We start from the raw sequence: 15742 nt of genomic DNA, 5'->3' as shown, positions 1-15742 counted from the left end.
TGAAATAAAACGCTTTATTATACCGGAGTGTTTTAATAAACATAGATGGAGAGTTATTCGATTTTTAGAATTGCATTCCAAAACGTAATAAGCCATTTCTTTTTAAATCATGTAAAACAGTCCAAGTGTGGGGAACTAAAAGAAATCTGGCAACACAGTTTGCGGTTTCGAGCAAGAGCACCGTGCTGCTGCTCTGGGTGTTGTACATTTATTTATTTATTTATTAGGATTTTAACGTCATGTTTTACACACTTTGGTTACATTAATGACAGAACCGGTAGTTACTCGTTACACAAGATTTATCATTATTTTAACGTCAAACACAGTCATGGACAAAATCTCCAATTCACCTCACTTGCACGTCTTTGGACTGTGGGAGGAAAACCCACGCAGACACGGGGAGAACATGCAAACTCCACATAGAAAGGACCCGGACCGGGCGGTCCTGGGCTGGGGATCGAACCCAGGACCTTCTTTCTGTGAGGCGACAGTGCTACCCACCGAGCCACCGTGTGAGCTTGGGGTCAGTAAAGTGTAAGAAGGTTATCAATACAGACGCCAATCATATAGCTCATGTTTCCCTAACGCTGTACAGCACAACCTAGAGTTAGACACACGTGTAAGTAGGAGAAGCACAAAGTTCCAACATACGGTGACCACACGTTTATAGGCACCCTATCAAAAAGGTACAACTAATAGAGTACATTAAAATTGTGCTACCCAAGCAGAAGTAATATTACTTCCGACATGAGTAACGAAATTCCTTGTGCACATGAATAAAAGCTTTATCGGCGTGTCCACTTTTTATTTGTCTTAATTAGACTAAAACAAGTCCAACATCTGCAGTCGCGGATTATATATTTTGCTGAGTAGAGGGACTGTCCGATGTCAAGCAAGGGTTGGAATATACCAGACTGGTGCTGGTCTGGGTAAAGAAGACTATTCGCTTTTTATTTAATGGTAGACACTTTGAAAATGTTCCAGTAAATATGGGCCTATTAGGTTATCATCCCGGTGGTTCACTAACTGCAGTGGGATGCGTTCAACATCAACTTCTGGTTAACATTATTTAGCCTATATAGTACTTAGAAAAACAGTGGTAATGTTTAGCCATACCACACTGGTTGTACTGGTTGTATGTGCCTCATCTAAATAATTTGTTAAATATGTTCATTTTGCTTGAATACTATAGTCTATAATCGCGTTATTGTTTATCAATATATTTGTTTAAAACACGTATTTAAGAAATCTTTAGTAAGTATTTTAATGAAGATTAGATATAATATAATAATAATAATAATATATATATATATATATATATATATATATATATATATATATATATATATATATATATATATATATATATATATATATATATATAATAATACAACCAGCGGTCCCCCAAATGTATAGGACCGTGAAAGCACACAGTTTGCTTTCAGATATGATTAATCTAATTGGATTTCTCATTGTAAACTGAAGTCGTTAATTAAAAGATCTTGTGGTAAAAATCCAAGCTGACTCTCTGATTCCAAACAGCAATCAATAATAAATATTTAACATTTCTGTTACACATATTAACATTTTAATGACACATTATGAACATTATGAACATCAGTATTTGCATTTTAAATTTATTTAATGGTGAACTTTCTCAGTTTACCTTAAAATATTTTTTAAAATATGGGCAAGCCGTAGCCTAGTGGTTAGGGTACTGGACTTGTAATCAGAAGGTCGCTGGTTCAAGCCTCACCACTGCCAGGTTACTGCTGTTGGGCCCTTGAGCAAGGTCCTTAACCCTCAATAGCTCAGATTCTAATAGTACTATAGTAATTTGGATAAAGGCGTCTGCTAAATGCTAAAAATGAAAATGGAATGAAAAGAGATGATGCGTTAAAGGTGATCACATGTGGGCATCGTCAAGTTGGCATCTCAGTGTGTGGTTTGCAAAATTGTACGAACGATAAATACCACAGTAATAACGACTTGATGTGTAATACAGCGCCTGAGACTGGGCATTTTGTGTAGAATTTTTGGTGCTTACCCAGAGAACATCTTGCTTCCAAAAACGCCTGTTTCTAAAAAGAAATAAAATGTTCCGTGTTCAGAATAAAAAGCAGAATTTAAGAGCAGGCAGGTAGACCTACACATGCATATCCAATCAAACTCTAATATTTCATATATAATCATAAATGGACAAAGTTGAAGTTCATGAAAAATATTTAAACGTGTTCTTAAATGTAAAGCTCAGTCTAGTTAATAACATCCATGTGGCCTTGATAATGAAATTATTTAAATTAATTCAGAGAGCCTCACAGTTTACATGGTAAAACATAATTATTGAAAAAGCTGTACTAAACACAGACACATTTTTTACTGTTTGTCGTGCTGGCTGTGTCCCAAACCACCACAGATAGTGAGTGAAAATGAAATAGAGCTCTGGTATAAGGCAGGGCGAATTCTTCAAATGGAAGTGAAAGTCGAACGAGGTCGAATGAGGTTCATGCTCTGATGTGGGCTGTTATATGTTTGACGTTCGCGTAATAACATTATTATTATTATCATCATTATGAACTGGGAAAATGACGTGTGTGCACGTCGATAGACAGTTTGTGTATAAAAGTACTTAATGAAAACACACAAGGACAAGAACCAAAGAGGTGCCAATATTTTAAATGGCTTTATGTGAAGCCAGTAAAAGGTATAAATTTTTCAAAATTGTAAAACAAGCTAAGAAATAGCTGATAAGGCATAAAAGTCAAATCTAAGTTTGATCACAATTTTGATCGTCCACTGTGTGTTATAGTATGTTGAACCGAGTAGCAAAAATTACAACTGTCCAACGATATTGTTAAGCAATAAAATCCTTCACTTTCTTAAATCCACCAGAAGCAAACCAGTAAGGCCACCAGTATATATTCGTGTACATTCTTTTTTAGAGATGAAATTAGTTTTAAAATCAGTCCTTTTAAATATTGCTCAATAGCACGACTTAAAAAGTGTATAACTTGGTTCATTCTTGGTATTGTATATTTTAAAGCAAAAAAAAACTTAATGAAATGATAGAACATACAGTTGAATTTTTGTAGGAACGAAAGAAGAGTTTTACACACGTCGGGTAACAATCAGTGTTAAATTGGGTAAGTAAACGTGGCTGTTAAAATTAAAACCTCGTGTGTCGTTTTAGTCAGGGACAAAACGTCGTGTTAAACAGATGCTTCATGTTTCGAGGGTGCTGAACTCACGTTTTACTCTGAGAGTAAATGTATGATTCAGTCTTTTGCCGCTAATATGCGGTATGTCTGCTTGCTTTGCATGCGGCTCCTATCAGTCTATGGGGTGGGAATCCCACACAAAGAAAGCTTATACCGGGGGTGGGTGTGTGTGTGTGGGGGGGGGGTCTTCTATTGATAATACCCCCCTTCCAATTCCCAGACCGCCTGTATGGAATGAGACCACGTGACCACGAGCGGGGCGGTCGAACCAAAAGCCATTTTGGGGACGGTGGTGTCAGTTTCCGAGCGATGCAGCAGCACCTAACGCGTTCTACAACCCTGGAGTATAGAAGGCGGACTGTACCGGGATTTACCGTCCACGTTTTGTTCGCGGGCTGGCTGGGTGTTGCTCGGCTCTCCGGACTGTAGCTGATCTGATCTGATCTGATTGGTTTGGATCGGATCGCTCCGTGTATGTAGTTGTTTTGTCTGGGTGTGAAAGGCGCACGGAGGCTGTTGTGTGTGTGTGGATGAGCGCGGCGGCTGTGCTACATTAGAACCGCTGCGACTGACAGCCAGTCTGCACTTCACTCCAAGATGGCCGCTTGGTGGGTAGCTTTCGTATTTTGCTGATCCACTCTCAAGTTTCGACGGGTTCCCAAAAACTGAGGAGGTATTATCACGGAAAACGAGCAGGTATGTTTGTGTGTGCTCGACGGTTCAAGAGTACACGGTTCAGACCGAGCATGGTCGTGTGCGAGCGCCTTCTGTTGCACAATGTGACTCGATGTTGTCTCATCGTGCGATTCCGTGAATCTCATCCTACGTGAAAGATTCATTTAAACACGACAAATTGTTTACCCAAAGCATAACTGTGTTACCAAATATTGCAGTTTGTGTTCTAGCCTATGTCGTTATTACGATCGTGTAAGTCGTTTATAGGCTCAGCTTTGTGTGCTTTACGTTGGACCGCTTCACCGTAAGAGCCGAGCAGTTGCGTAGCACCACTTTCTTCTATTTGTTTCTGGTAAGACATAAAAATTCTGATCGGATTGTACATTACTGTGTCCTCCTAACGGTGCAGATTTAAAAAAAAATAATAAACACACCTATGTTTTCTTTAAGCTGTTTTATTTAATTAATTAACTTATCTTCACGATGTGGTTCAGGTTCTTGCACCAGCTGTGATGGCTAAACTCTACATGAACTGTGCGGCCTGCTTATGATTATTGCTGAAATATTGTTTAATTAGTGTCGTTTTTGCCTCTCAGAATAGTTTTGTGTCCCTGATGATCTGTGTAGCTTTTTTTCTAATAATTAAACTTGAATGACGGAACAGCGGACTTAACCGGTGTTTAGATTTTCTCATTGTGATCTGCGTTAATTTAAGTTTGTAAAATTATTAACAGGCTATATAGTGGGTAAATAGGCCTAGTGTTTGTCAATAACAAGTCAAGATATGTTGATCCACTCCTAATATGTCCACGCTATTAAAAATAATGAGTTACAGTTCAGAAATAAAACAGCGGATTAAATGTCGCATCGTTAAATTATGCGACTTTGTTGGAAAAAAAACAACCGCAAAGCTAACGCCAAGTAAAGGCAGAAATACACGAATTTTACATGTTATTACCTACTGCACTGGTATATACCTACATAATAACATCAAACGTTATATATAAACAAACACTCAGAAGCAAAGTTATTCTCACTAAATCTAGGAACCACAGATTAGAATATTTGGTCTTGATTGAGTTTTTCCCCCGAGTTGGATTAATTACTTTCTTGGTGTATTTATTTAGATTTACCTGATCTTACATAATCACCAAACGTCAATATACAGGGGATTTTAGTTGAACTTTCCAGTGTTTCTTATGGCTATCTGATTAACACACTTTTTTTCTGTTACACATAATGAAAATCAAACGTGCTTCATGCTGTCACATGTTGTGCCTCAGTTGTGGACTTGTCAAGATGTTTATTCATAGTCATGACATGACAAAGTTCAGTGACAGCAACTGGTATCAGGCATCATGCGGACCCAAGTCATCAGAGCTCTTTAAGCAAGCATGCTGGTAACAGCATCCTCCCTATTAGATTAGATTAGATTTTCAAATACTACAATAAATATAAAAAAAAACATGTACTTTTAAAAATCACACACAATGAGAAAATTTATCCCAGAAAACCGGGGTAAAATGAGAAGCAAAGTCACTCACTTCTTTATAACCAGATGCTTTTTCTGTGGCATGACTAATTAAAGATAAGAAAGAATCTTTGTTGGGGAATCAATGTACTTTAAAAAAAGTATTTTTTTTATATGTGGGCGAAACAAAATCGTGTCAGAACAACCTATTGAGAGTTGTGTTAACATTTATTTTAAAATGATGTCTGGCAAAGAGCACTTGAGGACTTTTATTTTCAAAAACGAACATTTCTGCAGCGTTGTAAATTTATAGTCAGGAGCCAGAAGTGATCAATTACGTTTGATTAATTTTTTTAATGTTGTTCCAAAATAGAATCCTTTCTGTGTTGAATGCATGTTCTCCCCGTGTCTGTGTGGGTTTCCTGCGGAAGCTCCGGTTTCCTCCTACAATCCAAAAACATGCAAGTGAGGTGAATTGGAGATACTAAATTATCCATGACTGTGTTCGACGTTAAACTTGTGAACTGATGAATCTGAGCCGTTTCTGTCATGAATGTAACCAAAGTGTGTAAAACATGATGTTAAAATCCTTATAAATAAATAAATCACAAAAATAGCGACAATATAGATGGCAAAGAACTACAGACTAAAGGTTTATGAGGTAAACCAAATATTTTATAAGGCAACTTTATAAAGAATGGACGATTTTTAAAAGCCTCGTGGGTTTGAAACCGAGAGTCTCCGAACCCAAAGAATTAGCGGCATTTTATTAATCGAGTTTAAATTCTTTGTTGCTTCTTATAAAACATATGGAACACTTTATTGTGTGACTTTATATAACTGCAACAGTATTCCTGCTGCCTCCAGAAGCTGATGTGGTTTAAACGGTGTGATCGCTTCTCTCTGAGCTCCTGAGCTTCCTTCTTTTCGTCTACTCGACACTTTGAAAGAAAGGGGAAGGCGGGACGCTTCACTCACTTCCTTTTAATCCGACTTAAACCGATTAGAGTCCCGTTGAAGCAGAAACGCATGTGGAGCGCGAATATGCTGAACGTGCGTTCATAACCGAGTACTGAAGCCGAACAATGGCGAGCGGGTCTCAGGCAGCCCGGCTCAGGCTCCAGCCGAGACCTTGTGGCAAAATGGCAGCCGAGGTGCAGCGTCGTTCAGTCCACAACGTGGGCTTCAGAGGGAAGTGGGTGACACCTTATAAATGACTAAGCAATATAAATTGTCGGATTTTCTATACCCATGAATCGGCTCCGCGAAGACTGGCACGGTGCCAACAGCGCGGTCGCCATAGCAACTGCGAGTCTCGGTATAGCCCGTGTTCTAGCTACCTCATCCACGTCTGGTCATGTATGACGGATGATGAACTGAAAGAAATCTTAAGCTTAAGATCAAGTTCCTGTCCCATTTACAGTGTTAAAAGTGCTGGAAAATGTCGAACACAGTCATGGACAATTTTGTGCACGTCTTTGGACTGTTGGAGGAAACCGGAGCCCCCGGAGGAAACCCACGCAGACACGGGGAGAACATGCAAACGCCACACAGACAGGACCCGGACCTCCCCACCTGGGGACCTTCTTGCAGGACCTTCTTGCTGTGAGGCGACAGTGCTACCCACTGAGCCACCATATACATGTTGATCTTAAATCTTAAATTGATCATTAACATTTTTGGCATTTAGCGGACGCTTTTATCCTAAGCGACTTACAGTTGTGATAGTATACAATCTAAGCAATTGAGGGTTAAGGGCCTTGCTCACAACAGTGACAACCTGGTAGTGGTGGGGCTTGAACTGGCAACCTTCTGTTTACTGGACCAGTACCTTAACCACTAGGCTACAACTGCCATGATCAAATCACTTAATATCAAAACATTAGTCAAAACATAAAATGTAAGGTAAATGATTTCAATTTCTTGTGGCACAATTGCTTGGTTCAAGGTGTATTTGTTTTACATGGGTAGCTACTTACATAAGGTACATTAAATACGTTTATGATTTAAAATATGCACTGTCTTATAGAATTTAAATGCACTTTTACTTTTAGTATGTATTGTTCTATAAGTTCCAAGGGTGTATCGTGCACCTTTATTGAGTTTAACATAACGGTACAAAAGATTTAATGTACTTTAATGTAAGCCTCTATCCCTAAAGAAAATCAAACGTGCATTTTCTACGTCTTCATTTATTTAATTGTAGGACGAATTAATGTGTGCTTTTAAGAAATACCACTAAACCTAAATACTCGAAGTTTGGTACCAGATATGTAGCAGCATCTTACGCGCATGCATTTATTATTAAACATTAATATAAAAACAAAAAATAGCTGATTTTGTTCTCACTGCAGAACATTTTACCTTCTCATTGGGTTTACCACACGCTCCGCCAGTTCCTGATTTAGATTGCAGTTATATTTTACTTGAAAATAAAGAAATTTATAGGCTGCACTGAAAAATTATACTTTTTGCGCACTTCAAGGTGCCACGTCATCAATGCCCGCTAATTTAGCGCCAGATTTAAAAATCATTCCCAGATATAATTTATTTTGGGTCAAATTTTGCGTATCCCACAACAGTACCCCAAAGAGAAATTCTAGTTATTTTTCAAATTAACTTTAGGTTAAACACGAAAAATGTTCCAAACCAATATTTTGCGGTTTAATAAGCCCCTATAAAATATATTAATAATTTTTTATCAAGTTTATTTATCACTTTATCAAGTTCTAACTGTAATATAAACCATTTTTCTCCAAAAGAAGATGTGTAACAGGGTAGCTTTAAGCTGAATCTTCAAACAACAGAACAAAATGTGATTTTTGCGCAGTTAGATTAATTGATAAACCTGTGTGCAAATACTCAGCCCTTCAATTAACAAATCGGGGCATTAGTTATTAACATTGTTTAACTGAATAAACTTTAGATTTCGGATGCTTATTGTTATCTGTTGATGGAGATCTGGTGCAGAAGCCCTGTGCAGCATTTTCCTCCCGAAAGTGTTTGAATAAATTACACAACTGTTTTAATATTGTCCAGAATTTTAGCGCAGTGACAACAGTGTCTGTGCACAAATCTATCCAACAAATTATCTTTGTCGTTCATCTGTAGGAATAACACATTTTCCATCAATGTGAAGAAATAATTTGGATGCGCTAAAGAGATATTTTTATTTGTACTTAGGCTGGCACTGACCATTTTCTCAATCACTATTAAAATAACTTTATATGACTCGGGACGTTAAGTATGTGAACACGGCTTGTAATATTTCTTTGCATCCGTCAAATTGAATTTATGAAGCAAAATATGCGCAGTGGACTCAAAAGTAAGAGGTGCAGAAACAACATAACACATTGACTATAACTGTATAAAAAAACCCGTATTTTATGAATGTGACAGTTATGCATATGACATACAAAGATGTAAAGAGCAAAAATAATAAAATAAGAACTCGCAGTGGCAACTGCTTTTTAGAAATCAACACTAACACACTGTGCTATTAAATTCTATAAACTTGCGTACACCTCATTGTTCACATCCTGCCCTGCACCTTTATTATTAAGCACTGTCCTTTATCATTTTAAAAGGGAAACTGCTGAATTGTTTGAACAAAAACCTACATTTGCTGTGGGCTTATAGACATTTGCCAGTAGTTTAAATAAATAAGTTAGAAATCTGATTTAAATAAGCGAACACTACGTGCCAGTTGTCCCACACCTATCCTATACTTATTAGCCTACTTCATGACCCAACATCTACGACAAAGAAACTGGGATTATTACAGTATAGTATATACAGTATATGTCTTTTAGACTGCAAATTAGTTAAATTGAACCAGTGAGGGGAAAATAAAGGTGCTATGATGATATACAGCGACGCAACCATGTTTGCATAAAGAATTTAAATGGATCAACATTTACCAAGTAATTCATGATGCCACAAATTTTTTTTTATTTTTATTGTTTCCAATCTAATTGAGTAAAATTATTTTTGATGTATATTAATACTTTTCGTCGTAGCACTTACTAGAACATGTATACTTAAATTACTTCTGTGACTGTATAGATAAAATTAATACTGCAGGTCTCAGGGCTTTAAACATGAGCTGAATAATTCTTATATCAGATTTGATTCAGTAATGCCATACCCGATATATTACAAGCTGATTACTGATTTAAAGTTCCACAATTACTTTTGGGGGTCAATGGTTTAGTGCGTTGAGAATCTTGTTAAAGCAAACGAAAACTGTCCGCATCAGGTACGAGTCCAAATCACAGCTTTAATAAATACATATTTTGCACAGTTTTAAAACCAGATAAAAAGGCATGTATAGCTTCACCTGAACCTATAGGTTATCGGTGTTACCTGTATGTAACCACATTGCATGCAGTGTGAACACAAAAAAGCTTCTAGTGCAACATAATTATTTAATTTACCTTAATATACATTATAGGACTGTACGGTATGACACCGACATCAGAACTAAATGCTTAACTTGTGTGATGTTAGTTCAAGAAGAGCAGTATCCTGGTATTTTAGTGTATTTTAGTATTTTTAGGGTAGAAGTTTGTTAGAAGTCATCTTGTTCTCTCAATAGTGTTAAATAACACTTTTGTTTTTATCTATTTTATGCTATATTGGGCGTGTTAAATAAAGTAATAACTACAAAAAGCTGGACAGTTTGTTTTGATCAGTCATATTTGTGTTTTGCTGCTACTGTTGCCACTATTAATTATTACTATTGCAAATAAAGTGGAAACCTCTGGAAAACAATATGAAACAAATGTTAGAGCAATGTGATAAAAAGCCACATGAATACATGTTGGTATTTCTTTACACCCCCGTATAATACTTAAATTATTGACACATGTTCTATGTAGAAACAGCTGCTGCAGAACACCAAGCACTAAACGAGCCACTTTGCTGATTGTTTGTTTGTTTGTTTGTTTGTTTGTTGATCAGGTGCGGAATCCACATGACGATGCACCGAACCACGCGGATTAAGATCACGGAGCTGAACCAGCACCTGATGTGCGTGTTGTGCGGTGGTTATTTCATCGATGCCACCACCATCGTGGAGTGTCTGCACTCCTGTAAGTGTGCACCCATTATCAGGCTGATGCGAGTTACCGTGGGGTAACTGCGTGTACTGATTTTAGTTTCTGCGTGTTTTCTCCACAGTTTGTAAAATGTGCATCGTGCGCTATTTAGAAACCAGCAAGTACTGCCCCATATGTGATGTGCAAGTGCACAAAACCAAACCGCTGCTCAACATCAGGTAACACAATTTCATTATTTATACAGAACAGGTCAAACGTTTACATACACTTGTATAGGCCATGCATGTCATGACAGTTTTTTTTGTGGTGTGATTATCAAATAAATCATTATTATTAAAAACACCAAAATAAGAACTTGATCTGTGATCTGTGATGTAGAAACACCCACGACCTTGACCATGATTAAGCTAATGGTAAAAATAAATGAATAAGTGAAAGTGAATACTTATGAGATTTCTCAGCTTCAGCATTTGTGTAGGAACAATACAAACAATAAACCATTTTCAACTTACAACTTTTTCATCTATTTCTTCACAAGTAAGCTGTAAATGTTAGTGAATAAGTGAATTTATACTGGATGTTTGGAGTTATGTGTTTGTTATATGGTGATAACAGTTGAGATGAAACTTTAAAGTAATATAGTACCATAAATTACTTTGTATATTCCAGATCAGATAAAACCCTCCAGGATATTGTGTATAAGCTGGTGCCTGGTCTGTTCAAAAGTAAGTGTCTAGTCTTTAATCTAAAGGCTACCTTTCTAGATATCCCCCATAGAAAGTTTTTAACTGCATTTTTATATGTTTTCATCATTTAAAGATCTACCTCAAATTATTTTGCCAATATTTTGCAGTTGTTGCTGATGTATCTGTTAATAATGATTTGAAATAATGAGTTCCATAGAGGAAGAGCAGCTTCCCCCTTTGCTGTATACTGTTTGCCATTTATCAAAGCACTGATATGCTTATCTGAATGTTGTTGTTCAGATGAAATGAAACGAAGAAGGGACTTTTATGCAGCACATCCAGTTGACGGTAAAACAGTTTCAGTGAATAATGAACGTCCTGTGTGAATCACAGTATTTTCTGTTATGAGTCAGCACCATGAAAAATTGCACGCAAATGAAGTAGCTGTATTGTTTTTTTCCAGCAGCTAATGGCTCAAATGAAGATCGGGGTGAAGTGGCTGATGAGGACAAAAGAATTATAGCTGATGACGAGATCATCAGCCTTTCTATTGAGTTTTTTGATCGGAACAGGTGGGTTTTCACATCTGAACAAATAACTGAATTGTAAGATGGATTTTTTCCATCCATCTGTATAAATGATGCCGATGATTCTGTAAATTACCGCATTTGATTTATCTAAGGTGGATTTTCATTGTTCTGTTTTTTTCTATTCTCATTTTTTATAGATGTGAAAGTGGTGACGGCAAAGACAAAGAAAGCACAAAAGAGGTAACTGCATCCTGTTAGCTTCTTAATGTTAATTCCATAAAGTTATTTGAAATAAATGAAATAAGAAATCCAGTTTTGTGGACTTTAACATGTTCCTCACACAATGTGTGATGCCTTTTGATGAACTGGGATCCTGTCCAGGCTTTATTCCTGTCTTGTGACAAGTGTTCCCAGATGGGCTTTAGACCCAGCTGTGCCATGACCTCCCAATTGCTGTTAGTGATTAATTGATTACAGCTGATTACAATTCTTTGTACCCACATTAATAGGAATAGCTTGACTGCATCTGTTAGAGACGGAACGAAACAAACACACACATGCTTATTAAATATACTTTAATTGAATGAAGGTTTGAATTTATAATCATTATATTTTGGCAGATGAATGTAAAGCGATATTTGCAGTGCCCTGCTGCCATGACAGTGATGCATATCAGGAAGTTTCTTCGAAGTAAAATGGATATTCCCTGCACCTTCCAGGTACGTTTTTAAAACAGCATTCTAAACAGTGCTTCTGCTCTTTATGACTATCATTAAATGCAGGAAAACATTCAAAAGTCCTGGTGCCATTTGTAATGAACATGAAACGGTTAGTGTTTACATTTTAGAGTAAACAGTCAAGCTGGAAATTACTGGCAGCCTTGGCAAAGAAATCTAAAAAGCACTTTGAGAACACACAATAACACCTACATGAATCAGGCAATGGCTGCAAAATAACTAAACCTGAAGATCTCCATATTCACTGTCTAAAAAGCAAATGTGTCATTTCAACCCCACACACAGTGGGAGGAATTGATAAGGAGGCAAAATTTAGGGGTCTCCAAGTCTCTGTTTCTCAACTTGAGTAAATGCAGTTTGTAAATGAGATGATCTATTGCTCTTTTAGATTGAAGTCATGTACGAAGACGAGCCTCTAAAAGATTACTACACACTAATGGATATTGCTTACATCTACACCTGGAGGAGGGTAAGAAATGCTTTACTTCATGCTCTGAGCTCTCTCACTGCTGCTACAGTGCTACTACATTTATTCTTGGACTAGAAAACCAAGAACATTATTTACAGGAATGTGTGTTAGCGACTAAAATGCTGTATATTTGCATCCCAAAAAAGTTATACCTGACTCACACATTTTGCTTACTGCTTTTACAGAATGGGCCACTGCCTCTGAAGTACAGAGTTCGTCCCAGCTGTAAGAAGCTGAAGTTGGGTGGCATGCCAGGCTGTGGGATTATAGGCCAAAAGCCTGATACAGAGAGTGACTCAGGCAGTGAAAAGCCCAACAGTCCCTCCTTTCGTTCTCCAGCTCCTTCTACATCTTCCAGTCTGTCAAGTCCAAATGCTCCAATCAAATCCTCACACTTCCCTCATCTCTCACCAGTCAACGGAGTCTCTACCAAAGCCGGCCCCAACGGCCAAGTCTCGTTCGGCAACAAATCCAGCAAGGGCGCACTCAACGGCTCCAGCTCTCTGGGGTAACACAAGGACTTATGGACGCAAAAATCAAACATCCCACTTCAGAGAAGCTCATGCAAACTTTGAACTTTCCTATGAATGAAGATGTAAGGAAGTACTGTGCAGTTTTTTTTACATATCTGCGATTGTGAGACTGCATGAGACTGAAGTTTATTTTCAAACCACCTTGTTTCTTTTTATTATATATGTTTAGACGTATACCTGTTTTTGACACAATGTGTGGAACATGACATCAAGATGTGTACATTAGCTGAAGCAAGTTCACGGATAATAAACATTTATACATTGTATAAACTCCAAATCACTCATGTAGCGGACAGCAGTGTGTAGATATTGTTTTTTTATGTAGACAAGATAGCAACATTAAGACTTATGTCTCATACAGTGTTTGCCTTATACACATCCACTGTTTGGTTACGGATTCCGTCATTAAGGACTGTTATGTTTTTCTCAATCTTTAGTTTTGCATCAAGCTTTGTGGCCTAATAAAATTAGTAATACATAGCCAATACAAATAACAGTCTTTAAACAGGGCCTTTTTCCTCTTTTATCAACAGTGGATGTAACCAGATTTATTTCTTCTTTATTAAAATTTGTCTTTTGAATGTATTTTGTGTAAAGGAACATGCCAGTTAAACATATTCCAAAGTATTTCCAAATCTAATCTTTGCTCAACACATGGTAAATTACCACAATCATTTGCACATATAAACAAAGCATCTGTTTTTGGAAATTTGGTGAAACAAGGGGAGCATCAGTCTCCGGACATGGTAAGGCTAAAACTGGATGAGCCCTGATATGGCCTTTCACTGTGGTACACTTGGCAATTTAGACACTACTTGCCATTTTAGTCATGTCCAGCTTGCAATTTGGGAATTCCATCTGATATTGTTACCTTTATGAATGCAGGTACGATGTGTACAAGGGACCTCAAACACATTGGAAGTTTGTTGCCTTGTCTGTCCAAGTAGCTATTAGCACAGCAGAGCAGTTGTGCTACTGGTTGCAAACATACATTCACAGGTTAAAATTGTACAAGTTTGATCATGGTGCAGAATTTTGCCTGCATTTTTCTTGCAAATTATATTTCCCTCTGAATTTTTTGATGTAGAATTGCTTAGCACTAAAATTCCACTAACATGAATGCTCATTTAGAAACCTGGTGTGAGTGGCATCTATAAGGAGATGGGACTGTTGGGATATATTCAGATCTCATGCTTTTTATACAGAAAAAAATCACAGATCCAAACTAAACTAACAACACTAATAATGTTCCTTTAGTAAGCTAACTTTAGTTGTGCTGAGTTATTATCCAAATCTATCCTAAATTGCTTCTAGTGTGTCACTGATTCATCCAATTTAATTACACTTACAGTAACTTCTCAGCAGTCTGGTCTCCACCTTCTTTGATTTTTGCTAATTTAATAATTTTAACTGGTTGTGAAATAAACATGTGCTTGGAGTCACTAAGTGCTTTTCTGTTTTTCACATTTTCCCTTTGCATTTGCAATGAAAAAACCCTCTTCAGACTCGAAGACACAAACTACATGGTTGTGAGATACAGTATTAGACTGCTGCACCACCTGAGTGCCCTGTCTAGATGCTTTTCTTTAAAGTTTGAACTGTACTTTTGAAACCGACTGAAGATAATGGACAGAATGTTGCCCGGGTTGTTTTTCAGGATTACACGTGAAATGTGCTGGTGGTTGGTAAAATGATGCTCAGTCTGAACCCTCGGTCCCCACCCCAACAGTCAGCTCGTAGCCAAACAAACTCCTAATGCAGGAATGAGTGTTTAAATTAATGTTTGTGGTAATTGCTCATGCTGTGGGTGAAGTATTTAATGTCTTTTGTGCTTAATAACTTTCATGACTCTTAGTTTTGGCCGCCTGTTTTAGGCCAGTGTATATTATTTTCTGTTGTACAATATAAAAACCTTTATCTAAATAAACATTTTACGTTTTTATTACTCAGTGAATTGAGTTTTATAAACATGTTTCTTATCTTTTGGTTAATGTTGACTGTGGTACAAATTAGTGGCCAGTAAACCTGATTTATGGACTTTAATCACTTTATTTACAACGTATAGACACTAAACGAAGTCCTTTAAGTGTCAAGCATGTTTCTAAGCCATGACATGGAAGCTTCTATTCATATTATTAGGGGGGTTACAACTCAGTACTGCAATAAACAGTACGTTCCCGTTTCCAACGTACAATAACATGAAATGTTTACATTTAATTCGGACAATTTTCGGTAAATTGGTGCTTCCGGTCACCCCAGGTTCAGAGAGGCTTCCGTACCAAACTAAGACGCCCCTTTTTGTGTCATGGAAGATTCCACAACGCCCCCTATTTATCCATTTGGTTGCGTCCAGAGAGGCCAGT

General features: G+C 37.3%; 1 protein-coding gene across 2 annotated transcripts; it reads left to right on the top strand.

Moving 5' to 3' along the window:
• Window positions 1-3545: 3545 nt before the first annotated feature.
• Window positions 3546-15324, top strand: bmi1b (bmi1 polycomb ring finger oncogene 1b). 2 transcript variants are annotated; one of them, XM_062987537.1, is made up of 10 exons: window positions 3546-3914; window positions 10327-10457; window positions 10546-10642; window positions 11094-11149; window positions 11411-11458; window positions 11577-11682; window positions 11838-11880; window positions 12261-12359; window positions 12766-12846; window positions 13032-15324. In XM_062987537.1, the coding sequence occupies exons 2-10, from the start codon at window positions 10340-10342 to the stop codon at window positions 13356-13358; spliced, it is 975 nt and encodes a 324-aa protein (XP_062843607.1). In that variant the 5' UTR covers window positions 3546-3914; window positions 10327-10339; the 3' UTR covers window positions 13359-15324. The 2 variants fall into 2 exon arrangements, with proteins under 2 accessions (XP_062843607.1, XP_062843606.1); XM_062987536.1 differs by having other exon boundaries at window positions 11574-11682.
• The last annotated feature ends 418 nt before the right edge of the window (window positions 15325-15742 follow it).

Source organism: Trichomycterus rosablanca, chromosome 25 (genome assembly GCF_030014385.1).
Source record: "Trichomycterus rosablanca isolate fTriRos1 chromosome 25, fTriRos1.hap1, whole genome shotgun sequence".
Lineage (NCBI taxonomy): Eukaryota > Metazoa > Chordata > Actinopteri > Siluriformes > Trichomycteridae > Trichomycterus > Trichomycterus rosablanca.
Note: the sequence above shows the minus strand (reverse complement) of the source record. Positions and strands in the feature narration are given on the sequence as shown.

Coding starts and splice junctions, on each gene's coding strand:
- bmi1b (XM_062987536.1), top strand. CDS start 10,340: ATGACGATGCACCGAACCACGCGGATTAAGATCACGGAGCTGAACCAG. Junction 11,459..11,573: donor TGCAGCACATCCAGTTGACG/GTAAAACAGTTT, acceptor GTTTTTTTCCAG/CAGCTAATGGCTCAAATGAA. Junction 11,683..11,837: donor GAGTTTTTTGATCGGAACAG/GTGGGTTTTCAC, acceptor CATTTTTTATAG/ATGTGAAAGTGGTGACGGCA.